The sequence below is a fragment of the Lepidochelys kempii genome, chromosome 2 (assembly GCF_965140285.1).
Source record: "Lepidochelys kempii isolate rLepKem1 chromosome 2, rLepKem1.hap1, whole genome shotgun sequence".
NCBI classification, from domain to species: domain Eukaryota; kingdom Metazoa; phylum Chordata; order Testudines; family Cheloniidae; genus Lepidochelys; species Lepidochelys kempii.
In genome coordinates this window covers 264,658,471-264,684,959 of record NC_136381.1, presented here as the reverse complement: position 1 = coordinate 264,684,959, position 26,489 = coordinate 264,658,471, and the positions used below count along the sequence as shown (strand labels likewise).

At 47.9% G+C, this 26,489-nt stretch overlaps 1 protein-coding gene across 1 annotated transcript in view; it reads right to left on the bottom strand.

Annotated features, from left to right (window-relative positions):
- The window catches only part of TMIE (transmembrane inner ear), a 61,616-nt gene extending 37,238 nt beyond the window's left edge, over positions 1 to 24,378 (bottom strand). The window contains exons 1-2 of the mRNA XM_073329684.1: positions 24,226 to 24,378; positions 2,374 to 2,491 (exon numbers count right to left, since the gene is read on the bottom strand). Of these exons, the coding sequence (XP_073185785.1) occupies positions 2,374 to 2,491; positions 24,226 to 24,315 (208 nt within the window). The 5' untranslated portion in view covers positions 24,316 to 24,378. The remainder of the gene's footprint in view (positions 1 to 2,373; positions 2,492 to 24,225) is intronic.
- Positions 24,379 to 26,489: the final 2,111 nt, after the last annotated feature.

The window sequence follows — 26,489 nt, the reverse complement described above, 5'->3', positions numbered from 1 at the left end:
GATACTGGGCTAGGTGGACCTTTGGTCTGACCCAGTCTGGCTGTTCTTCTAGTTCTAGGCAGATATGGGATAATCTGCCTCGCACATGAGCTAGACAAGGTGGGTGAGGTAATATCTTTTATTGGACCAACTTCTGTTGATGAGAGAGACAAGCTTTCGAGTTTATATAGAGCTCTATTTTGAAAGCTGGACTCTCTCCCCAGCAGAAGTTGGTCCAATAAGAGATATGGCCTCACCCCCTTGTGTCTCTAATATCTTGGGACCAACACAGCTACACCAACACTGCATCTCACATGAGCTCTTATCCTGCTGTCCGTTAGTTAGAGCTTGGCTGAAACCCTGAAGCAAGAGGTTTAAGAGCCCTTCCAAAACATTTGATCCTGAATGATCCTAGCTCTGGAGAGCCTTGATGTCCATATAAATTGATAGATAGGGTTTGCCTGAGAGAGAAAGAAGTGAAATGTTCTTTTTCATTAATCCTTGGAATTTAACCAGGCTGGATTGCTGGAATCTGTCACCTTGCTGTCATCCACGGAAATAAGAACTGAAACGCATTTGTAATACAAGGCTGCCACCTCCTGGTTACTGTGACGAACACACGTCATAAACCAGTACGCTAAAAGCTATCCCCTGCTAAACAGGTATGACTGTCAAACCAATAGGAGCTGGGCCAGACACCCCTCCAAAACCCTGACGAAACCCACCCTATGAAAGATGCTCCTCCTCTGAGTAAGATTAAAGACTTTTGCTACAATCCTCCTCTGGCCAGTGAGTTGGTGCTTCTGGAAACAGACGAGGACCCAAGAAGTGTAAAGCTAAGCAAAAACCCCAAGCTGCCTGTGACCCTCAATTCCAGCTAAAGAATCGGAAACACCCCTTGAATTGTCTTCCTGGTTGAAAACAGCAAGCCAGCAGTGTGCTCTGGAGCAAAACCAAGACCCAAAGGGCAGGTCTCGGAGCTCAGTTAAGAAATAGCTGCATAGACCCACTCAAAGCTGTGACTTCTTCTCCTTCTCCTAAACTGGCGAACCATCAGCCTGTTCTGAACCCAGAACCCAAAGAAGAGGGGAAACTGCCCTGGACAAAGAGACATGAAGTTGGCATGGGCTGATGACAAAATCCCAGATTTAAGCTAATTTTACAAAGTTTTAAACAGTCTCTCTCTGGTTACGATTTTAGACATTGCTAATTCTACATAGGTTGTAATTAGCAAAAAAAAAGCTATTTTTTTTTAGTGTTTAGAGCTAATTACATAGCTAATCATTTGCAAATTTTATGTAGCTAATTTAGACATAAGCTAGTTTTACTAAATTCTGGAATCTCTCTGGTTTTGATCTTAAACTGTGCTAGTTGAGGAGAATCATAGAATTCCAGAAATGTGGGGCTTGAAGGGACCTCCAGAGGCAGGGCCAAGTTATACCTAGACCACCCGTGATGGGTGTGTTTCTAACCTGTTCTTAAAAACCTCCAATGACCAGGATTCTACAGCCTTTCTTGGAGGCCTATTCCATTAACGATCCTTAGATAGAAATTTTTTTCTAATATCTAACCTAATAGCTGCTTTTCTGGTATTGTCTCTCACTGTCATAAGATCAATTAAATTACCTAGGTTAAGTGAAAAACCAGTAATGCCTACAAACCATCCTATTTATTTCTGAAAGAAAAATCTTTCCCAGACAAAAAGAGATGGTTCTCTGCAGAATCAGAGAATTGGACCCTTAGACAGGATCCCCACCTGTGCCTCTTTGGCTTAAACCAATTACGTATCAATTTGCCACTGATGGGAGCAAGGTGTTATCTAGTTGAAAACCAGTGAATTCTTGTTAAATAACTTCCTTTACCTGTTCATATATGTCCTGTATTAGACTGACACAAAAGTCTGCTACAGTTGGAATATAAGAGAGAGAGAGAGTGTGTGTGTGTGTTTGAATTGAGAGCACCAGCAGGTGCCCCAGAGCCCCCCCTCCAGAGCAGCAGCTGCTCCCCCAGAGCCCTCCAGAACATCCAAGAGTTAGTCAGGGGTATATAGTGCAAGTCATGGACAGGTCACGGGCATGAATTTTTGTTTCTTGCTCATGACGGGTCCATGACTTTTACTAAAAATACCCATAACTAAATCTTAGCCTTAATTACGATCAGCTAGGCTGACCACTAGCATAACACGGGCACATCCAGGGGACACCTAATTCCCTGTGAAATGGGTGCCTGTGAAAAACCAGCTCACGCTTCTGTTGCAGCCTGACACGGCAAAGTACCAGGAAGAAGGGCCCGATCCTATACCTATTGACACCCACGGCAGTGTTGCCCTTGGCTCTGATGGGAGCAGGATGGGGTCCTAAGAGTGGGGGTGAGGGGCAGAGAATCGTGACTTACTGACTGCCAGGACAAAGATGGCAAAGATTCCAATCACCTGCCAGAGGCGTAGCCCCCAGAAAACCACGGTCTCGGAAGTGACGGGGTCCGATTTCTTTTTGGGGGGTTCAGTGGTGGCCTGGAAGAGGGAGAAGAGCAGTTAATGAATTGAAAATGTCACCCTAACACAGCAGAAACCTTTCAGTGTCTGAGGAGAGACAGATCACCCACTCGCAGCACTGAAACCAGTGGGTCTCATCCTTGGAGTTGCGTTGCCCAATGACTGAGAACTCCTTCAATCAATGCACTGAGGTTAGCTTGCAAGGCACGGCACTGGGGGCTTCATTGAGCGTGCTGGCAGTGTTGCCAGCTCTCATGACTTTACAGCAAGTCTTGCAATATTTTGTGGGGGGAGGATTCTGAAAGTCCCAGCTCCCAGAGTCATGTGATGATGCAAGAATCTCAGCTTTTTTTTAAAAAGAAAATGAGAACTCCTTCTGTCAAAGCACTGAGGCTTGGTGGCAAAATACATGACGATGATAAGGGCATGCACGAGGGGGGAGAGCAAGAGGGGCACAGGCACCCCCAATCAGTGGAGACACAGAACTCCTCCAGGGCAGTGGAGTGGGGAGTGAGCTCCCCAGCCCCTCAGGACTACAGCAGGGAGAGGCAGCTTCTCTGCACACAAGAGGGAGGGGAGAGGCAGCTCCTCCAGACATGGTGGGAACAGAAAGTGCTCCTGCAAAAGCAGCCACATTTTTATTCCTCTGCACTCCCCCTAGTATGACTGTACGGTACATACCTATCCAGACCATTGAGCATGTCTGCATGGGACGGGCTCAGCACATGCTGAATTCCCAAAGTCCTGTCGGAGAGGGAACTGAGCTCCGTGTCCAACAAGGTCTGAGTTCTCGGGGGGGGGGGGGGGCGGTGTCTCTTCGTTGGTTATTGCATCGTGTTGGTCTGGAATCTAGAGGGGATGGCCACATGGCATCCCACTCACCTGCCCAAACGCCCATAGAAATTCTGCACAAGGACTGCAAGATCACTCAGATAGGATTTAGATGGGTGTGCACCAAATAAGAATCAAGGCAGACCAAAAAATTAGGTAGAACATTTTAATCAATGGCATCAAATGTGGTCACTAATTTTAATCAATGGCATCAAGTGTGGCCACTAATTTTCTAATAATCGCTGGTCTTGGTGTGAAGTCTGGCTGGAGAGACAGGCCTGTCCTACAACTAGGGCATGAGATCTGAGTTTAAGGTTAAAGGAGGGTCTTGTGGCTAGAGCACTGATCCAGGACTTGTGAGCATTGGCTGTGCTTCCTGCCTTTGCCACAGATGCTATGTGATCATCAGAAAGTCACTTAATCTCTATTTCTCCATCTCTAAAGTGGGGAACTACGACTTCACGGGGTATTTGTATTAAAGTTTAATCAGATGTTATGGTGATGTGGGGGCAGATAAGTAGAGAGACAGTGTGTCCCAATGGGCACTGCTTGAAACTTACAGTCAGGAGATCTTGTTTCTATATCCAGCTTCGTCTGTGTCCTCTTAGACAAGTAACTGCAATGCTCTGTGCCTCAGTTTCCCCCACTTGTAAAAGAGGAGGTATAACCATACTTTCCTATCCCTGTAAGCTGTTTTGAGATCTGTGGATGGAAAGCATTATTATGTGGGCTAAAATATCTGGGTTCACAGAATAAATGCTGTGAGCCACATCATCAGCTGGTGTAAGCTGACTACAGTGGTGCTATCCTGATTTACACCAGCTAAAGATCTGGCGCTGTTCTAGTAACCATCAGGGAATCAATATTTGATGTACAAGGGATGAGTTTCATGCACAGGGCAGCATCTTGTGATAGTAACACTCCAGCAGACGTACTTTGTAGCTAACCCTTGTCTCTGTTTTGGTCTCGCTAGTTATTTATTTGTTTTGCTTGTAAGTGTCTGAAAGACAAGTACGTTGCCAGGATAGTGCCCTACAGAGTAGCCCCCACTTCTCCACCCCAGTACAGAGGTTGTACAGCTTCCACTCAGTGCACAGGTAAACCGGGGTGCCTGCTACAACATGCCACAGCTCCAGCATTAAGAGAAGCAGTCTGAGTTCTCGATGAGGCCTCATAAGTAGAGTTGGACGAATAATGGATTGTTTGGTTTGCTGTCAACTCTGGCGGGGGGGCGGAGTTTCTGGTTGAACCAAAATTGAAATTTTTGCTGAACTGAAAAGTCAAATTTCCATTTCAAGTCGAATGAAACATTTTTTTTTTGACAACATTGTCACGTTTTGTTTCAGTTTTGCTTGGTTTTCAATGTTTTTGCTTGTTGCTTAATACAGTTAAAGGCCAGCTTGAAAACAAAAGTTTTGTGTTGAATTGAAAAATTCAAGTGTTTCATTTCCAAAATGTCCAAAGGAAACGTTCCAAATTTTTCAGAATTCTTGTCGTTTTTCCTCAGACGAAACAGTCTGGTGAAACTGACACAAAGCAGGGACACTTTTTGGTCTTGCCGAAGCTGTATTTTTTTGCCAGCGAAAAAAGTTTGGGCCAAAAATGTTCACCCAGGATTAAGGTGATCCAACAGCAACTGTGAAAAAACAGGACGGGGGGTGGCAGATAATAGGCACCTATATAAGAAAAAACCCCCAAAAAAGGGACTGTCCCTTTAAAAACGGGACATCTGGTCACCCTATCCAGGAGTGAGAATGAGCCACAAGACATCCCTGATTTCTACCCACAGGGAAAGTAGGAGCTATGTACGGAGCTGGATGAAGGCACAGATATGAACACCTTGTAGCTAGGGCTCCGTCTCCCACACTCACACGATGACATCAGCTTCTCAGCCCTTGTTTTTAAATAAATTAACTTTCTAGCCCTCGCTATTGTGAAGAAAACGTGATTGCGCTGTACAATGCACCTGGCCCCTTCCTCGGCTGTTGCTCCTCTAAAGGGACTGTCCTCCCCTCCACAGGTGCCACTCTGTCATTGCCAGGTGGGCATGGACCGCCCTCTTCTTGGTGAGGTTTCCCTGAGACGCTGCCTAGTGGGGTCGTACACTAGTTTGGTGCAATGACGGAATCAGGGGAAGCAATCAAGAGGAAAGATGGTCCCTTGGTTAGGGCACCAACCTGGGAGACCAGGGTTCAGTTGTCATAAAAATAAAGGGAAGGGTAACCACTTTTCTGTAAACAGTGCTATAAAATCCCTCCTGGCCAGAGGCAAAACCCTTTCACCTGTAAAGAGTTAAGAAGCTAAGATAACCTCGCTGGCACCTGACCAAAATGACCAATGAGGAGACAAGATATTTTCAAAGCTGGAGGGGCGGGGTGGGAAACAAAGGGTCTGTCTGTCTGTGTGATGCTTTTGCGGGGAACAGATCAGGAATGCAGTCTCAGAAACTCTGTTAAGTAAGTTAGTAAGTAATCTAGCTAGAAATGCGTTAGATTTCCTTTTCTTTAATGGCTGGTAAAATAAGATGTGGTGAATGGAATGTATATTCCTGTTTTTGTATCTTTCTGTAACTTAAGGTTTTGCTTGGAGGGATTCTCTATGTTTTGAATCTGATTACCCTGTAAGGTATTTACCATTCTGATTTTACAGAGGTGATTCTTTTACCTTTTCTTTAATTAAAATTCTTCTTTTAAGAACCTGATTGCTTTTTCATTGTTCTTAAGATCCAAGGGTTTGGGTCTGCGTTCACCTGTACAAACTGGTGAGGATTTTTATCAAGCCTTCCCCAGGAAAGGGGGTGTAGGGCTTGGGGGGATATTGTGGGGGAAGACGTCTCCAAGTGGGCTCTTTCCCTGTTCTTTGTTTAACACGCTTGGTGGTGGCAGCATAGGGTTCAAGGACAAGGCAAAGTTTGTACCTTGGAGAAGTTTTTACCCTAAGCTGGTAAGAATAAGCTTAGGGGGTCTTTCAGGCAGGTCCCCACATCTGTACCCTAGAGTTCAGAGTGGGGAAGGAACCTTGACAGTTCCCTACTCTTCCTGAGACTCTATGACCATTGGCAAGTGGCTTAGTCTCTCTGGCCCAGATCCTTAAAGTAAGTAGGCTTCTAATTTTCATTGAAATCAGTGGAAGTTGAGACCCTAAATGCCTTAGAGAGTCCTTGTTCCTCCGTTCCCCCTCTGTTCAATGCGGGAACCAGTATTGCCCTACTTCACTGGGATGTTGGGAGGATACATATGGTAAAGATTATGAGGTGCTCAGGTTGTACAGGAGTGTGTGTTTGCAGGGTGCGGGGGATAGAAATGCTTTACAGTGCCTGGGAAGTGGCACAGGCAATAAAAAACCCTGGTACCACCCCTCCCCTGCTCATGGGAGCCCAGATGGTCCAAGACTGAATGAGCCCGGTGCTGCAGATCAGGTTCTAAAGCTGTCGGGGGGGCCAGTTACCCTCACAGCAGAGGGTGCTGTCGCTGGGGACTGAAGTGCATTGGCAGAGCGGTGGAAGGGAATATGAGTCTTAGCTGCGAGAAAACAAATCTGCCTCCCATTTCCCAGCCTAAGAAATCACGCAGCATCCTTGCCTAGCCTTCCTTACGCCTCACTGGCAGCTCTTGAAGTACTGGGAGCAGCTGGTGCAGCACCCTCCTCACACCTCCGTGGGTAGAAATCTACGTGGCAAGCAATCATAGCTGCCTTAATTAATTCAGACAACAGCTGAGGTGCCCTGGAGTGGGCAGGCAGCCAGCGTTATTGAACCACAGCTGAGCGAGAGGTTGCTGTGCTGGCGAAAGGCACCAGGTGACCAGCCCTGGAGACCGAAAGGTCCCTGATCCACAGCGCAGATCTGGCCTGCACAGCAGCGGTGCGAGCTGCTCTCCCCCGGTGCACACGCACTGGCCCGGTCTGGAGGAAGAACATCTAGAGAAGGTTTCAGTCTGCGTGGCCCATGCAGCGACTGCCAATTGGGGTGAGTTTTTGGTGATGGGGACTGAACAGAAACTCTGTGTCACGGGCTGCCGGCTGATTATGGTGGCGTAAGTAGCTTAAATGTCCTTGTTTTCTCTGTATCTAACCAAAAGCTGATGCCCCCCGTCTGCCATAACTTATGCTACTTTGGCCCATGGGGCCCTTGTTCCTGCTACTACCTCTGCCACCCTCAGGGACAATTTTCTCTTGTAGCTCTCAAAAGCCCTGTAGAAAGGAGGGTCAGGTTCATTATCCCCATGTTACAGACGGGGAAACTAAGGCACAGAGGAGGAACATGACTTGCCCAAGGTCACCCAGCAGGGAAGTGGCACAGGCAAGAATGGAAGGCAAGTCTCCTGCCACCTAGGCCTGTATCTTTGACACTGGCCCATGTTGCTTCCAACAGGTAACCATCCCACCCCTCCCCCTAGACCTGGTGAAGCTCTCACCCCTGTGTCCAATGGGGTCAGACATACGTATGTGAGGACTGGATGTGGGTGGGAAGGAGGGGTGGGGGGACGGATGTGTCCTCCCCTTCACCAGTCCCTCATAGCTCCTCTGCACACAGATACCTACCCCTCAGGGGAAGTGCAAGGCGGGACCCTATAGCGAGCTCTGAGGCAGATCCCTGCAGAGCTGCATTTGGAGGATGAGGGGCTGAATCTCAGCATCTCCATCCCCTCACGTGGGTTTTACGTGAGTACAGGGCAATGGGCACCCTTGTTCCTGTGAAGGAGCCAGCACCCCCTCCCCTGCTCATGCGCCCGTAGGTTTGTGTCCACACTCGCTCTCACGACGAGGAGGAGCCTGGACAGCGCCAACTGCAGATCAGATTATCAGCCACTCCCTCCACGGCCCGGCCTCCCACTGGCTTCTTAAACTGTCAAGGACGGGGAAGGAGGGCCACTTCGCGGTCACCATAAGGAGCTTGGGGGACGTGCATTTCAGAGGACATCTCATATGATGCATAGATTACGCACTTCACATAACAAGTCCAATGTTGGCTGAGGTGGCTCATTTACTCCTAAATAAGTAGAGATTCCGGATTTTATGGGTTTACACTACACAATTTTTACGCACAAATTTTGCTGCACAATTTTAAGATACGGACAAGGAGGCAAGTGGATAAGACCTCCCCAGCCCTAGCAATAACTGTGGGGCCCTCAGGTAGCATGTGGTCCTGTATGGAGCAATGCGGAATTTATGGTTTCCCGCTTCACCTGGGTCACTCCTTTTCATTAGCCACCCCCACTCATCTCAGGTCAGACGAAATGACCATAATGGTCCCTTCTGCCCATGAATTGTATTAATCTAACATTCCATTTTTGAGGCCATTTCCTTTGGTTTGTAGACTTGAGAGAGCAAAGTAGCAAATCTGGCCATATAGTGAACAAAACCCTTGTAGCAAACTTAATTATGGAGCAGCTGCTGCCCCTTTGTTTTGAGTCTATTTCTTTGGTGGATCACTGATGATAAGTCTGATGGAAGAAATGTGCTTTAAGGATTGTTCATCTCTTGATTACTTCAGATCAAGACTGGATTCCTTTTCTTGGAAGATATTCTTTAGTCAAATACAAGTTATTGGGATTAAAACAGGCATAACCAGATGAAATTCTCTGGCCTCTCTAGCTATGAGGTCAGACTTGAGCAGAAGTCCCCAAACTGTGGGGGGGCGCCCCCCCAGAGGGGCATAGAGGAACATTTGGGGGTGTGTGGCATTTTCAAATATGTTAATTTCAGTTACAACACAGAACACAAAGAGTACAGTGCTCACTTTATATTTATTTTTTATTACAAATATTTGCACTGTAAAAAAACAAAAAATATTCAATTCACCTCATACAAGCACTGTAGTGCAATCTTTTTATCCTGAAAGTTGAACTTTAAAATGTAGAATTATGTACAAAAAAAGAACTGCATTCAAAAATAAAACAATGTAAAAATTAAGAGCCTACAAGTCCACTCAGTCCTACTTCTTGGTCAGCCAATCACTCAGACAAAAAAGGTTAGTTACAATTTGCAGGAGATAATGCTGTCTGCTTTTTGTTTACAATGTCACCTGAAAGTGAGAAGAGGCGATCACATGGCACTGTTGTAGCTGGCATGGCAATATATTTACGTCCCAGATGTGCTAAAGATTCATACATCCCTTCATGCTTCAACCACCATTCCAGAGGACATGCTTCCATGGTGATGATGGGTTCTGCTCAATAACGATCCAAAGCAGTGCCGACTGACGCATGTTTATTTTCATCATCTGAGTAAGATGCCACCAGCAGAAGGTCAATTTTCTTTTTTGGTGGTTTGGGTGTTGCTCTTTTAGGACTTCTAAAAGCATGCTTCACACCTCGTCCCTCTCAGCTTTTGGAAGGCCCTTCAGATTCTTAAACCTTGGGTCGAGTGCTGTAGCTATTTTTAGAAATCTCACATCGATACCTTCTTTGCGTTTTGTCAAATCTGCAGTGACATGTTTGGAAATCAAACAATATGTGCTGGGTCATCATCTGAGACTGCTATAACATGAAATATATGGCAGAATGTGGGTAAAACAGAGCAGGAGACATACAATTCTCCCCCCAAGGAGTACGGTCACAAATTTAATTGATGCATTATTTTTTTAACGAGCATCATCAGTATGGAAGCGTGTCCTCTGGAATGGTGGCCAAAGCATGGAAGGGGCATACAAATGTTTAGCATATCTGGCATGCAAATACCTTGCAATGCCAGCTACAAAAGTGCCATGTGAACGCCTGTTCTCACTTTCAGGTGACATTGTAAATAAGCAGGCAGTAGTATCTCTTGTCAATGTAAACAAACTTGTTTGTCTTAATGATTGGCAGAATAAGAAGTAGGACTGAGTGGACTTGTAGGCTCTAAAGTTTTACACTGTTTTGTTTTTGAGTGCAGTTATCTAACCAAAAAAATCTGCATTTGTAAATTACACTTTCAAGATAAAAGGATTGCACTACAGTACTTGTGTGAGGTGAACTGAAAAATATTATTTTTTGTTTATCGTTTTTACAGTGCAAATATTTGTAATAAAAAATAATAAAGTGAGCACTGTGCACTTTGTATTTTGTGTTGTAATTGAAATCAATATTGAAAATGTAGAAAAACATCCAAAAATATTTAATATATTTCAATTGGTATTCTATTGTTACAAGTGCAATTAATCACAATTAATTTTTTTAAATCGCGATTAATATTTTTTTAGTTAATCGTGTGATTTAACTGCAATTAACTGACAGCCCTAATTACAACCCATCCTTGATGGGGACCATGTTCTGAAAGAAATCTTTCCCGGAGTCCCTCTTTTGGCTTTCAGACAACCCTCCCCCATCCCCAAGCTCATCATCATAAGTAAGATCCCCACAGAACAAGACACACCAACTCAAAGTGGCACCAGACCCTCCCAGAACAACAGATGCAAAACCTGTAGACATATCTCCACTGCTACAAGGATCAACACTCCCCACAACCCACCTTTCAAGATCCAGGGGTCCGACACATACCTATCACAGCATGTGGTGTACCACATCCGAAGCACTAACTGTCCCAATAACAATAGACAGACAATCCCTGCGCTTTTGAATGAACTCACACAGAAAAATGATAAAAGATCATATCACCGGTGGGCAAACGCTTTTCACAAAGCGATCACTCTATATCTGAGCTCTCAGTCTCCACCCGCAGAGGAAATGTGCACAACACCTGTGAGCTTAAATTCCTAACTTTACTAGCTATTTTCTCTCTCACCAACAGAAGTTGGTCCAATAAAAGATATTCCCTCAGCCACATTGCCTTACTTAGGGCTGGTCTACACTAGGGAATTAGGTTGGTATCTGTACGTCGCTCAAGGACATGAAAAATTCACACCCTAACCCCCAGTGTAGGCAACATTAGGCTGAAGGAAGAATTCTTCCATTGTCCTAGCTACCTCCTTTCGGGGAGGCGGATTGCCTACACTGATGGGAAAATCCCTCCCATCGGCATAGGCCATGTCTTCACTGGCTGCACTGGCTCAGTGTTTGAAGTGTAGACAAGCCCTTACAAACCCAGTAGGGGTTTCGGAGTCGTAAAATTATGAAAAAGGCCAGTAGAAGTTAGTAGCAACAAAAAAACCACAGGGCGACCGTCGCTCAGCATAAAACAGAGCCCTATCAGTTACTCCCCCACCAGAATTCAGGAGACGTAGGTTCAAGGCTCAACTTTGCCATAGATTCCCTATGTAGCTTGGGGAATTTCAGCTAGTGTCTCTGTGCCTCAGTTCTCCAGTTGTGAAATGAAGATAACACCACTTCCCTACCGCTTAGGTGTGCTGAGGGAGGAACTGCTAGGCCTGGCTAGGAAATGGTTTTCTTGTCCTGTGAAAATTTTCGGGATTTTGAAAATTTTTCCTCTCTTGAATTGGAACCAAAAGTAAAAAAATCTTGAAAATTTGTGCGAACCAAAAATCCAGGGAGGGAAATGGTTTGGGTCAGTCAGAATGTTTTGCTTTGATCATTTCCAAGCATCGTGGCTTGATTTTGACCATTTTCTTTACTCTAATTAGCTCAACTTTCAAAACAAAAAGGTGATTTTGTACCAGAAAATCAAAATTTCATCATTGTGAAAATGTCAAAAATGTTCCATTGCACCAATTTGGAAACTTTTTTCCAAAAGTTTTTGAGCTGAGAAATGCTTGAAAACTGACCTTTTCCAGGGAAAAGTTTCCATTTCACCCAACCAGTATTTTTGGACAAAAAAAAATCTTTCATGGAAAATTCCCAACCAGCTCCACACACATCAAAGACTGTGAGGCACTCGGTTACTATGGTAATGGAGGCTGTATAAGTACCTTACATAAATACTGGAGACTCGATCCTCCTGAAGTAGGGCAATGTCTCTGTGTTTGAGTTGCAAACACCAAAAGGGAATATTCATTTAAAAACAATGGCCTCCACTGAAAACTGATTTAAAATAAATTCTGGGAATGTAACTCAGCAACAAAGCAGCTGCCATAGCACTCACTGGAAACTGGTTTAGTAGGAGATAACACTCTACTACTGCTAACAGAGTTGATCCTTTTACTCAGTCTATGCCTGCACTGAAAACCCTGCAGCTGCAGCATGTCTGCAGTGTAGACACTCACTGCAGTGACGGGAGGGGTAGGGTCTCCTGTCTCTGTAATTAAGCCACCTCCCTGAGTGCACGTCTACACTTAAATAGTGCAGCTGGGTCGGTCTAGCACTTTAATTAAGATGTTCTACGCCAAAGGTGCAGTTCATCCACCTCCCAGAGAGGCAGTAGCTATGTCAGTGGGAGAAACTCTCCTGCCGACATAGTGCTGTTTACATGGGGGCGTTGGTCGGTATAACTACATCACTGAGGGGTGTGGATTTTTCACACCCCAGAGTGACGTAGCTACACTGACGTAAGTATTCAGTGCAGATCGGCCCTCAGGTTGATTAACTCTGCCCTGTGATGCAGCAAGTCATAGGTTCATAGAATCATAGAATATCAGGGTTGGAAGGGACCCCAGAAGGTCATCTAGTCCAACCCCCTGCTCGAAGCAGGACCAATTCCCAGTTAAATCATCCCAGCCAGGGCTTTGTCAAGCCTGACCTTAAAAACCTCTAAGGAAGGAGATTCTACCACCTCCCTAGGTAACGCATTTCAGTGTTTCACCACCCTCTTAGTGAAAAAGTTTTTCCTAATATCCAATCTAAACCTCCCCCAGTGCAACTTGAGACCATTACTCAAAACTTGCTGGGAACTTTGGGATGGTCGTAAAGACACATTTTTGTTGGCTTAAATTTCAGTTTAGGGCCAGATTTGAATCGGCAGCGTCCTTTAAATACAAGCCGAAGGGGCTTGGGAACTCTTACGTGCACGATGTTCGATGCTCAGTCGTGCTCCTTCCTTCTCCATGCATGAAATTGCAGTTCTAACACAGCTGCAACAGACACCGGAGAGGAGAACTCAGCTTGGAGCTGCTCTCAAATTACACCTCTCTTCGGGCGACGGATATTTCAGTCCATTCCTAATGCAGATGACCGATTCAGAGCAATTCCCATCACATTGGCATGCTTCCTTTCACGCAGGGTTCCATTAGACTCCATTTGGGGTGGATAGTATTTCTTTGTGTGACCTCTGACTCCTAGGTGTAGGCCCGAGATTTAACTCACCCCCTACTAAATCAGTCTCGGGTGAAACTTACGGATTTCCACCACTAAAATTAAGAGGAAAAAATGCTCCAATGCTACTAAGGTGCCCCCACCTCAGGAATGCCCCTAACAAGAGATATAACACCAAGCGTTGTAAAGTAGAGACCCCCAGGCGCTGGGAAGTTTAGGGAGGAAACAGAAAGCCCCCAAGAATTGGTGAAATAGATAAGCTAAGCTCTGACCAGTGAATTTACGCTGACCATCTGCACAGACAAAGAAGGTCATAAATAAAAGACAATTTGGGCATGAGAGATAAAATGTAAAAAGAGTTGAGCAGGGAGGAGAAAACATAGGTGCCAGTGCGTGATTGGTTAAAGTTTGTTACCTGGCGGACTGAATAACGTGATAGGTTTAGTGAAGTTAAAGGAGGTAGCTAGTTTTACCTACATAATGTAACAAAAAACCAATGCTCTTTGGGAACCATCTCCAGACTGGAATTTAACATCAAGCTGCTGGAAGTTGACCCCTCCGCACGATCCTGACACGCAGAGGCATTGCTGGAAACCTCCAGATGCGAGGATCCTGAGTGGCCATCAGGTGAATTTTGTCTGTATATAGAGAGTGGTGAGCATAAGAGGTTTACTTGGTATATATATTCTGTGTGTGTTGCTAACAAATAGATGTTTAGAGCACAGCTGTGTACGGCTCCTTCACTGGGAAAAGTTTCCGCAGACCCATAGAGCCCGGAGCCCCATGGGAAAGGCAGGTACCTAAATTGACCAGGCCATGCCTTGAGCCTTCAGTAGGGTATAGGCAGGGTGCCCTAGATTTTTTGCGGATAACATAGGCCACTCCTGTAAGCACTAAACAATACTGTGTACAGAGCATCACAGCCCCTGCATATGCTGTGGGCATCATTTCTGTGTTTAAGACAAAAGGTTATCAGTAACTTCGGGTATGTCTACACAGCAAAATCAAAATTAAAAAACTGGAGCAGCAAGTGTCAGAGCCCAGGTCAACTGACTTGGGCTTGTATGGTTCATGTAACCGGGCTAAAAATAGCAATGTAGACATTCCGGCTCGGCCTGGAACCTGTCTCCGAGACCTTCCCCCCTGCTGGGTTTCAGAGTCCAGGCTCCAGCCCGAGCCCAAACGTCTACACTGCTATTTTTAGCCCCAGAGTGTGAGCCCTGTGAGTCCAAGTCAGTTGACCCGGGCTCTCAGACTCCATATCACTGGGTGTTTAAGGGTTGGGTTTTTTTTGTTCGGTTTTGTTGCTGTTACGATGTACCCTGAGGGTCCAATTCTATGCTGCACCTCTAGGGGGCGCAGCAGGGAAGGTGGTGCACAGGGGACAGGGCAAAGTCTGGAATGGCGTCAGGTGTAAGTTACAGCAGCCTCTCCCAGGCTGAAGCAGAAACTAGACTCCCCATAGCATTATGGGTTATGGGCCTGTCCCAATCCACCCCCTTCCCTCCCTCTATGCAGGGTCTTGGAGGGGCAGGGAAGGGGAAACATAGTGACCTTACAGTCCCCCAGCCCCTTGTGGGGGCCTTTATGGCTCCTATAAACTGCAGGAGTTGAGAGGCAGAACCTATCCCTCAGGATTTGGAGTGGAACCTCAATTAGCCTCTAATGATCTGGACTCTGAAGTGCTTACCAGCATCTAGAGCATTAAATCACTTACAAGCCGTTCACATTTTAAGTCAGAACTATTTGACACCGCTCCGTCTAAGTAAAAAAAAACAAAACAAAAGAAATACCCTTGTTAATTTCTGATTCATCAGAAACAGACAAAAGGCAGGGTGGAGAGATCATATTCACCCAAATGGAAAAGGAGATAGCTGGGAGGGACAGAAGCTTTATTTACAGCATTATACAATGGAGCAGAAAGAAAACTTAAAAGGCACCACTCCTCAATATCCTCTTAAAATGTCTCACGTAATTAGCCCGGATGGATGCTGATGCTTTGCTTACAACTCGCCTGTTTGGGAGAACAAATAACTTTTATTACTAATTGCATGGGATTAGGCATATCTAAAGGTCACAGGCTGTTCTGGGAGACTGGGCTTTAAAACACACACACACGTAGCAGGAGGGCAACGGGCAGACCAAACGAACGCCAAGCAAGCGGACTTCTGCAGAGACCTATGAGGCTCCGTATGGGTACGGGGGATCCACCAGCCTGGGGTGATTGCAGGATGAGGTCCAAAGTGTTCAGTGGGTTTCAGTGACTTCATGGGTAGCCCCCCAGAATGACTGAGGAGACGAAAGACTGGAGAGAACAGTGTTCTTCTCACACAGCCCCTACATTGTCCTCCACCGCCTTCTGCATGTGTAACCCACTAGTCACTGTGTGTTATGTGTCCATCTCTGTGCTTGATCCACAGAGCACATGAGTCTGGTACAGACCCAGCATTCTAGCATGAACTGTGGAGACTCCTGCTCTCTGTGCTGGAGGGCCCTGGCAGTGCCATTGTGCTTAGACTGGCTCGAAGATGAGTTAAAAGGGACCTCCTGGGTCACTAAGTCCGGCCCCTGCCATCCCAGGCAGCCCTGTCCTATCATCCTGTTCATAAACTTACTATGAGCATATTGGCTGTTCGGAACAGGGGGAGCTGATTTCTCCAAAGTGGTTCCATCATTAAATCTATCGATGTCTCAGTGCAAGTTTATTTCAAAACCAGGGTTGAGTCCAGACTACGCTCCCAAACTGGAGCACCGTCTGAGACTAGAGGGCATCCAAATCCCACTCTGGAGCCAAAATTTAAAAATATTACCTTGCATCTATGTAGCGGCTTCCCCCTTGCTGTCATCATAACCAACAAATATACTGTGAGAGTCTTACACTAATGCCAAAAGCCCCCCACTGAGATCAGGGCCCCATTTAGGGTGACCAGATGTCCCAATTTTATAGGGAGAGTCCCGATATTTGGGGCTTTTTTATATATATATGGGCTTCTATTACTCCCCACCCCCTGTCCTGGTTTTTCACACTTGCTGTCTGGTCACCCTAGCCCCATTGTGACACAATGTAATACACAAAGTAAGAGACAGTCCCTTCCCCAAAGGCCTCACGACCTACACAGAGAAGGAAGACAAAAAGTGCAAGAAAAGAAGTATTATGCCCAGTTTGTTGGTAAGGACACTGAGGCCCAGAGAGATCAAGTAACTTGTCCAAGATCACACAGGAAGTTTTTAGCAGTGCGAGGATTGAACGTAGTCTTCCTCCTTCCCAATCCAGAGCCAAATAATTTGAATCATCTGAAATCCAGACTGTCAGGCCTTGGCCCCAGCTCTAATTTTAAAAATCAAAAGGAAAACCCTATCTTGAAAAACTCACATGGCTAAGGAGTAACCTTTTCCCTGTTCTCTGGTACTCTCCAGGCTTGCCAATGAATCTAGCTTACAAGCTTTAATGGAGGTGAGCTCTAATGAGAGATGCTCACCTGGCTCTAGCAACCTGAAGCCTTATCCTGTAAGGTTATACAGCCTTAGGTCCATGTTAACCTGAAAAAGAGCCCCAGGTGTGGCGAATCTCTCATGAGAACTGAAGGGTCTCACTATTGCACAGGATCAGGACCAGAGACTGCAAGTGTCAAGTGGAACTTTAGCTCGTTGGACCTCGCACCCATTAAAGACCCTTCCCGACTATTGTAAAATAGCTAAGACTAACGAGCCAATGAGATGACCTCTCAGTTTACTGACTGTAATAATAAATTAAATGGATCACAATATCATGCAACGCAGACTCCCCTGCCCCCTGGAAAGGGCCGTCTTTGCGGATGGAGTGAAGAGTTGTGAAGGGATCCTTACTCTCACTGTTATTTTGTTCATAACAAGCTGCTGCTTGCTACATGACAGACCTCCAGTCTAGACAATGGTTAGCATAAGAAGACCCAAGAATGATATACTGCTGAAGTACACAGAGGCTTCATTTGTGAAAGTTATCAAGCGATCTCCTGCGTCTTCATAAAATGGACATCCATGGAAACACCCCCCAACACACTTTTGGGAGGGCTCCAGCACCCCTGGTTTGATGCTTAAACCCAGGCTGCAGGGAGGTGCCTTGTTCTTCTTGCAATCTATAGCTGGGAACCCCTGGAGTCAGGTGACTTGGGCACCTAAGCTGCTTCTTGCGAGAATGAGTTAGGCTCCTGCTGGGGCCAGGGGATGGGCAAAGAAAGAACAGAGGCCCAAGCTCAGGAGTAGTCAATAGGCAGACTGTAGGCCAAATCTGAACCACCAGATGCTTTTGAGTGGACCCTGAAATCTTTGTATTTACTTATTATCATTACTGGAGTTGTCTTTTTTTCCTCTGGGGTCTGCACCAAAAAATGTGGCCCTTTACAAAAAATAATTGACTAGCTGTTCCCTAGTTTTTAACCATTAGCCTTGTGGTTAGAAGAGCTAGTTAGTCTGTAGAAGACCCTGGTTCAATTCCCCACTACCTGCTGAGGAGACAGGATTTGGACACAGAATCCCCATGTCTTAGGTGAACGCTTTGGGATACTCTGAGGTGGGGCTTTATCAGTCTTTCCTGTTGAAGCCAGGCCACCTCAATTAAATAATTAAATATTAATTGGGCCAGACACAGCATGAGACTCACTCTGCAATTGGTGGTTACAGCACTGTGTTGAGAGGTAGGGGGATCCCTGGTCAAATCTCTTCTCTTTCCCTTTTGAGGAAGACAGGCAGAGGTATGTTCATCTTTCCTGGTTTGTGCTGGTCTTTAGTGGTGAGACAGGTAGTAGGGTGCATGGGCCGGGGCAGAAACTTAAACTGTGGGGGACCTTTTAAAGCAAAGGTTTAGCTGCCCAGTGAGTTTAAGCTTCCAGAGGATTAGGCAGCAGCTGAACATGGGTTTTCTGGATTGCAGGGGTGCCTAAAACTGAGATGTAGGTGCCTTAATCCCTTTGTACATCTGGCTTTAAGATCCTAATAAATAAAGAGTAAAAAGGGTAGAATTCAACTCCGAGTTTGTTTTTGAATTTGCAAGAGTTCACACCAAGAATGCTAGGACGCTCCTCAAACAACACAACATAGACACTTAAAGAAGGGTTGAACTGACTAAACCACACACTGAATGCTAAACACCTGGTGAACCTTCTAGCCCTGTAACACCTCCACCCAATCCAGGCCTTTTTAAGGAGGTCTTTCTCAATGCTTCTCTCCATTAGGATTGAGTTAAACCTGCTGTTCAAACTCTTCAAGCCAACCATTGGTTTGATGGTTCCAAACTCCGCTCTAAAATGGGGGATGAGGGGAGCATCAATAAAGTGGGGGGGAGCTGAGGAGGCTGTTTCTCAGGCCAGTTCCTGTTTTCATCTTGCCTGCTTTGCCTCTTCAAAGAGTAAGGACGCAGGCCCAGAGAATGAGACAGAAAGGTTTTAGCAGAAGATAAAGTCCAGGTAAAAAGAATAAGGGGATGGAAAAAGCCCTGGGAGGGGAATAAAAAGGTCACTGTGCAAATCAGTGATGCACCAGCAAGATAATCTGGGAGGGATCAGGGAAACACACTGATTGATACCCTAGGCATTTGAGTAGGCTAAGTTTGTAGCAGCAAGAGGGTCAGGTAAGGACAGAGACTTCTCTATACTTATTTGAAGCAAAACTTTATGATTCTCCTGTCCTACTAATGTTTTCATAGCCTAGCCGTGGGTGGTCCTAAAACACAAAGAGGACGATACTCCGTCCTGGGCTAGATGTTAATGCCGATGTCCAAGAGGAGACTCGGACCCCTGAGGTGGTTCTAGGAAGTGATGTAAGGCATACCTGCCCTGCCGTGCCCCACGCCGCCAGGGTCTCTGCAGTGGTCTCAGCCTCTCTTGCCCGGTAGGCAAAGCACGAAGGCGTAGGCTGTTACCGGCTTGCCCCTTGTAAGTTGCATACCGCTGGAGTTCACAGCTGATCGCCACTGGGAGGGTGCCGGTGGATGAGGGGGATGGAGAAATGATGCAGACTAACGGGCCATCGATACAAAGCAGTTTTAAATGGGTGCCATGTAATGGAAGCTGACTCGCTGTTGCTATAATAAATTTGGTAGTCTCCAAGGTGCCACAAGTCCTCCTTGTTCTTTTTGTAGCGATACTAGCTGGTCTCCTGGCTGTAGGAAAGTATCTGTATGATACTGACCATCCTTTAGGATTTGTCTACGCCACACGGCTTTTAGTGACACGGCCGCGTTGCTAAAAGCCGGGCAGCGTAGCCGCTGTTAGTCCGCACTTTTACTGACAAAATACTTCCACCCCCAACGAGCGGCGTTCGTGTTATCGACAGGAGAGGGCTCCTGCTGACAACCTGCTGTTCACACTGACACTTGCAGTGGCAAAACTTTTGTCTTTCAGGGGTTGGGGGGAATTAGCACCTCTGAAGGACATAAGTTTTGTGGCTCAGTTGCCAGTGTAGACACAGTGTAGACTAGATCTCTACTTACTTTCTTTCTGGATCCCTGTCTTGTGTTCTGGAAGATGGCCCTTCCATCAAGCTGAGGTATCCATCTGTCCCCCATTGTAATAGTATCAGAGTGATTCACAGCCATTAATGTATTTATCCTCACAACATCCCTGGGAGGCTGGGCAGTGCTATTATCCCTATGTATGGAGTACAGAGGCTAAGTGACTTGCCTAAGGCATATAGGGAGTCAACAGAAGTGTAGGGACTCAAACCTAGGTCTCCAAAGCCCCAGAAAGGCTCACTAACCACTAGACCATCCTTCTGCTTTCCATAAGGGCAGAGGCGGCAGGTTTGTATAATTTTTGGTGGTGCCTAGAATGGGTCCAAGTCCCACGTGGGCCTCCCCAACACCTGCCTAAGGCTCTGGGAGGGAGTTTGGGTCTGGGAGGCAGTTTGGGTGTGAGAGGGGTGTGAGCTTTGGGACGGAGTTTGGGTGCTAGGTGCAGGCTCTGGGCTGGGGCAGGGGGTTGGGATGCAGGAGGGGGTTTGGGGTGCAGGCTCAGGGTTTGGGGTGCAGTAGGGGTGCAGGCTCTGGGAGAGAGTGTGGGTGTTGGGTGCGGGCTCTGGGCTGGAATGGGGCTGGGATGCTGGAGGGGGTTTGGGGTGCTGGGTGTGGAGTCTGCGGGGGTTGGGTGCAGGCTCTGGACTGGGACAAAGGGTTGGGGTGCAGGAGGGGCTGTGGGGCTAGGCCGGGGATGAGGAGTTTGGGGTGCAGCAGGCAGGCTGCCCCGGGGCTTGGGTCCAGAGAGGAGCATTCCTCCCAGCCCTCTCCCCACCGGCAGCAGCAAACTTGGGGGGAGGGGGGCACCTCCCCCCCCCCAGACAATACTCACCCAAGCCCCTCCTGCCCCCTCCCCCCACCAGGCTGCTGCTCAGGAGGTCCAGCCAGCATAAGCCACCCCAGCTCTGGAGACGACTCGGTGTTGCCAGCCGGGGCGGGGTGGGGGGGTATGCACCTCCTCTCTCGGCAGGCAAAGCAGCTGCCTCCGCCTGCCCCCGCACCACTCCCTGGTAGCCGCCGGCCGCAGGAGCGGCCAGGGAGGGAACCCAGTGCGGAGCTGCAGGGGGCAGCCGCCCGCTGCCTAGGCCAGGGCCGCTCGGGGGAGACACGTGGGGGCAGCCAGTGGGGCCGGGGCAGAAACCTGGCCCCAAACATTGGCGGAGCCGATTGCTGGAGCCTGGGTGTAACCCACGCACTTCCTGGGTGTGGTGTTCTCCGCGAGAGTGCTCAGGCCTTAGCTAACAGCCAGCTGGCGTTTCGCTTCTGCAGTAGAGGCTCCTGCACTAAGCTCCAGAGGTCCCCGGTTCGTTCCGCCCGCTGACGACCGGGGTCTGTCCGCGTTCCACGGGCCCATACAACTCGCCGCCTCTGCATAAGGGGCTCTCTTGAGCTCAGTGCAATGTTTCGCTGCTTAATCCTTTTCATCTTTGCAGTGTTTGTTAGCACAGCTCAGCTTAACATGAATTAAAGGTGCTGGGCCTCTAATTTCTGGACCGCACAGTTAAGGCCCAGCGAGTCATTTGAGGTAACAGCACTTCGCGGGTGAAATGTTTTAGAACAGCCCGTAATTACGCTGCCTTTACAAATGGAGACTGAGACTAAGGCCCATGGGTGGTGGGTATAATAGGCTGGGGAGGCTTCGCCGCGGGACCCCCGGTTGCGGGGTTGGCGGCAAAGATTTTGCTTTATTATGCCCCATGCAGGTTCCAGGGAGGCCAAGGCATATACCACCTCCTCAGCCGCCCCGGAACCTGCATGGGGCATATCAAAATTGTCTGAGAACAGATGCTTTCCCCTGGGTGTGTTGGGGGAGGGGAGGCACGGCGCCTGTCTGACCGTTTCGGGGGGGGGAGGCGCCTGTCTTGGGGCTTCAGCCATGTGGAGGGCATGGGCGGAAGGGAAAGAGCTGGGGGCTAGCCTCCTCAAAGGGGGGCTCCACCCACTCACGCAAAGGTCAATAGCTGACAGGTGCTCGCTGCGCTTGGGTGCTTTGCCTTCTGGGTGCCCGACTTGCAGGGTTTTAAGAACCCAGCACCCGCAAAGGAGGTCGTGCTTTCAGAAGACGTCTGCTCTTCTCGAGGCACCGTCAGTGGCCAGATTTTGCCGGGGGGCTCGGCCTGTTGCTTGCTGAGGCCTCTGAACATCTGGCCGCCCGTGTTGCCATGAGATGAGCTGGTTGGAGTCTGACAGTTCAGTCTTGGGGCAAATTTCAAGGTTTCAAAATGTGTCTTTGCTCCACACGGACACGAAGACAAAACCTTTAGGAATCGGCGTGGCCAGAAATGGCTGGTTTTTGGATTGGAGATGTCTGGCTTTTAGTTGGGGGGTCTGTATGGGGGAGTGACCTGGAAGCATTAAAACCTTCCCTTTGAAATGGATGCATCTCTGTGAAACGTTTCCACTTTGAGTGCGGAGCACTCTGGAGAGTCGGACCCTCGTGGCCTGATGTTCAGATGGAGCGGCTGTTCCCATTGGCTTCAATGGAGGCTGCAGGTCCAATAGCCCTAGGCATGTCCAGCTTGACATGTGAAGTTAGTGGACCCATTAGAATACAGCGATTTAAATGATTTGACCAAGGGCACGTAGTGAGTCAGTGGCAAAGCTCAGGTCACCGCCTGGGAGTAGGGTGACCAGATGTCCCAATTTTATAGGGACAATCCTGCTTTTTGGGGGCTTTTTCTTATATAGACACCTATTCCCCCACCCCCTGTCCCGGTTTTTCACACTTGCTATCTGGTCACCCTACCTGGGAGTCCCTATTGTGACCTGAAGCTCAAACTACCCGTCACCTAGTGGCTAACTGCTAAAACCTGCAGCCCAGAGGCTGTGACTTTCCCAGCCAAGGTGATGTGGAGGATAGAAACACAGACTGCTAATTACTGGCTCCCATGTCATGCCGATACAGCACTCTGGTTTCTCTTCCCTATTCTGTGCTGGTGTTGCTAATCTCCCCGCAGTGAGATGTGTAACCCACTGGTCAATGTGTCCCTCTGTGACCGCCCCACCGAGGTTAGTGTTACAGCCCCCCTAGCATGGAGCCTGGTTCTTGTGGCTCAAGCCTTATCGCTTTGGAGGTCCCTGGTGTGTTAGTCACTGTGGAGGTGGTAGCAGATCCCCTGCCCCACTGGGGAAACTGGCTTGCTCTGCATGCCAGCATCCCTTGAGAATGGGAAGCAGTAGGCATAGACTGATGCCTCCCAGATCTTAGTCTGGGCAGAGGTGACTGGGAATATCTGGGCTAGATACGGTTATTATGACAGTAGTTTTTTGCTTGTCCTTTAGTGCAGTACTCTAACTTATTAGTTGAGAACTGATAGCCACTGCCTGCCAGTTTGTAGTAATGAGCCATGAAGTTTCTTCAATGTGTTCTCCTCCCCCCTCCAACTGGGTTGACGGGGAGGACAAGGAGTTTTCCACAGGGAGCTCAGGGGGCTGTTTGCCCAGGTGAATACCTGGCCAGAAGGAGGTGCTGTGAACAGCCTGAGAGCTGAATGCAGTGGGGAGGCCTATCCGGGAGCCATAGGGCCCAACAGAGGGCTGCTGACAGAGCTTGGAAGGTTTTGGGGTGGGGGACTAGCCCCCTGGGTGCGGAGAGGTGAATGAGCTGGCCGGGTGAACTGCTAAGGGCTCAGAGAAGAAGGCCACGTGGAGGAAGGTGTGACAACTCCGAGGAAAACGAATGGCACAAAGGAGACGGGTCAGAGGGTGGCTTGGCTGGGACTAGTGGGATGAGATGCAGGCAGGGTGAAATTGTGCGGGGTGCTGAAGGAAAGGAGAAGGAGCTAGCCTGTGTTGCGGAAGGAGAGGAAGCCAGTGAAGGGAGTGAGAAGGGGGTTGCGGACAGATGCTCTTGGCAGCATCACGTTGGATGCATGAGAGGAAATAAGGAAAGTCCGAGGTAACCAAGACAGTCTGTCGTAGCCATTAGCCACTGCAAAATGGCTCCTAACAATTGGTTGCCTTTACTTGACTGCTGACCACCTTAAATGTGCAGTAGTTTACAGGTGCATCCCTCGAACACAGGCCCGCTGGAAGCAACAAGCTTCAACTAAGCAAACCTCTAACTCCTCAGAGCTACCTTAAATTCTCCACTCTCCACATTGGTCCTCCCTGGGTAGGGTGACCAGATGTCCTGTTTTTAAAGGGACAGTCCTGTTTTTGGGGACTTTTTCTTATATAGGTGCCTATTCCCGCCACCCCCACCCCACCCCCGTCCCGTTTTTTCACTGTTGCTGTCTGGTCACCCTATCTCTGGGTAACGTGCAAAGAAAACAAGATGCATGCAACCTGCTGTCTGCACCACCAGTATCCCCACCCCCCTTTTCCCAGTCCAAGTGGGGGAAGTCCCTTACCTCTATTAACTGGCTCATGGCGGCTCTGGAGTAAGACAGCAGGAGAGCCGAGCATCTTTGCCAGCAGAGAGGATGCTGATCCCACGCCATCTTATTCCCTCTGTCTGTCTCTCTCTCTCTGTCTCTTGCTTGCTCTCTGTACTGGAGCCCAAGCAGGAAGGGTGATTGATAGCCGGCTAGCTTCCAACAGCAGTCTCGGCATCTGCCAGAAGCTACCCCGTACAGTCCTTTCCACTCCTTGCAGCCTTGCTTTCCAGTCCAGCAGTCGCAGAGCCAGCCCTGGGGAGTCATTAATTAATTAGATTGGTGTCGCTTACAGAATGCTCTGGGCCGAGGGTTGGGAGTGCTCTGAGCTCTAACCTTGCCAGCAAGGTGGTGACTGGAGATCAGACCCCACTCCCCAGAGAGGAAAGCTATTTACTTATTACAGCCCTGCTTCCGTACAGCTGTTGACTGGTTCCAGCTCTCGTCTCTTGTTTTCTCCTGGTCGGTCGATAGCCATGTCTCTTCCCTGACCAGAAGGGCGGCAAGCCAAGCTATGTGTAATCCGTGTTGTAGCTAGCTAATACTGGCAGGGACAATAGCTGCAGAGAGGAGTCTTTAATGTGCTGCATTTATCTAGCATCTTCCATCCCAAAAGACTTTGCAGCCATATGCCATCAGGCCTCATCTGATCTCAAGTCTATGCCGCTCTGAAAGCAGTTTGAACTAAACTGGGAAAAGACACTTTTTCTGGTCTAAGAATATCCCCAGCAGATGTTATATTGGTAAAACTATAGCAGTATAATTCTGCTGGTAAACTTCCTGATGTAGGTGAGCCCTAAGTAGGTTTGATCAAAGAGATGACTGGGGCTGAAGACCTCCCCGGAACTCCTAGATACCGCAAGAAGCTGTGTGGTTGCTGATTTAGTCGGGGAAACTATCTGTTCAGTTGGTACTGAGTCAATGCCCAGGGGGCACTGGATTGTTACCAGCGCCATCATTCAGATGAAACCGACACCAAGGTGTGATAGCAACAAGGTTGTTAAAGTTAGGGCTGGCGGGAAAACAAGAATTCCCTTTCATGACAAATTTGGCTTCGTTCTAACGCAGAACAAATGAGACCTTTCAAAACTTTTAATGGGGGGAGGGGCAGAGTGCACCCTACAATAGCTAATAGCCCAGTGATCAGGGCTTTCTCCTGGGATGTGAGAGCCCCAGGTTCAAGTCCCTTCTCCTCCTGATTCAGAGTGATGGGACGTGAGAAATTCTGCTGTGAGCAGGGACTGACTGGTGTGTGGGGGGCTCTCGCGTTCCAAAAGTGCCCTCGCCACCAGGCTGTTGGCCATTCAGTCTCATTTTTGACCAGCAATTCCATCCTGGACCTGAGACCTTCCCAGTGAAAGTGTTTTCCATCGACACCAATCTGTTCCTGTAACAAGTTTGTTTCAACAAATCAGCATTTTCCAGTTTATTTAAAAACAAACAAACAAAAAACCACGTCCAAGAGAAATTTCCAACCAGCAGTAGTCAAAAGGCTGATGCTCTAGACACGTTCTCGCAGGGGTAATTCAGGGTTGCCAACTCAAGTGATTTTTATCATGCGTCTTGTGATATTTTGTCGTCTTGAAGCCCCAGCTCCTGGAGGCATGTTGTGTAGGGCAATCTAGGCTTTCACCTTAAAATAAGCTTCCAACACATGAGCTGTGAGGAAAAGCTTAAACTGTGTCCCACCTCCAGCTCAAAAACAGTAAATGAAGTCCCCAAACTTGTGGGTTTTTTTAAGTCGCTCAGGATTGTATAGGGCCTATCACCATTTTTTGAATGCTTGTACTAGTAACTACATCCTGCCCTCCTGTAGCTCTTTTTCTCTGAGGGTATCCGGTCACGTCTGGCCAGAAGTCAGGCAAGGGCATATGCTTGTTCTTGGAGCAATGTGGGATCACCTCCGCAACAATAAAGAACAGGGAGGAAGGGGCGGATTCTCAAATCTGCTGTTCTCACCAGGTGTTCTAGCCACTTGTATCGTGGCTTAGTTGCTTTACACAGGTCCCTGATTATGGATCAAGCACAAAAGGAAATATTTCCTTATATATGGTGAGTTAAAAACAATCTAGACAAAGCTGGTCTGACCGTGTCTGTATTAGTGATCAGCCTGTGGTGCTGGGAGCAGTGGAGGAGGGAAATCTGTAAGTATAACGTTAGAGAAAACCACCCATTAAAGCCTAAATGCTGACCCTTCCCATGCTGCCAGCCAATTCAGTGCCCTGGATGTAAGTAGTGAT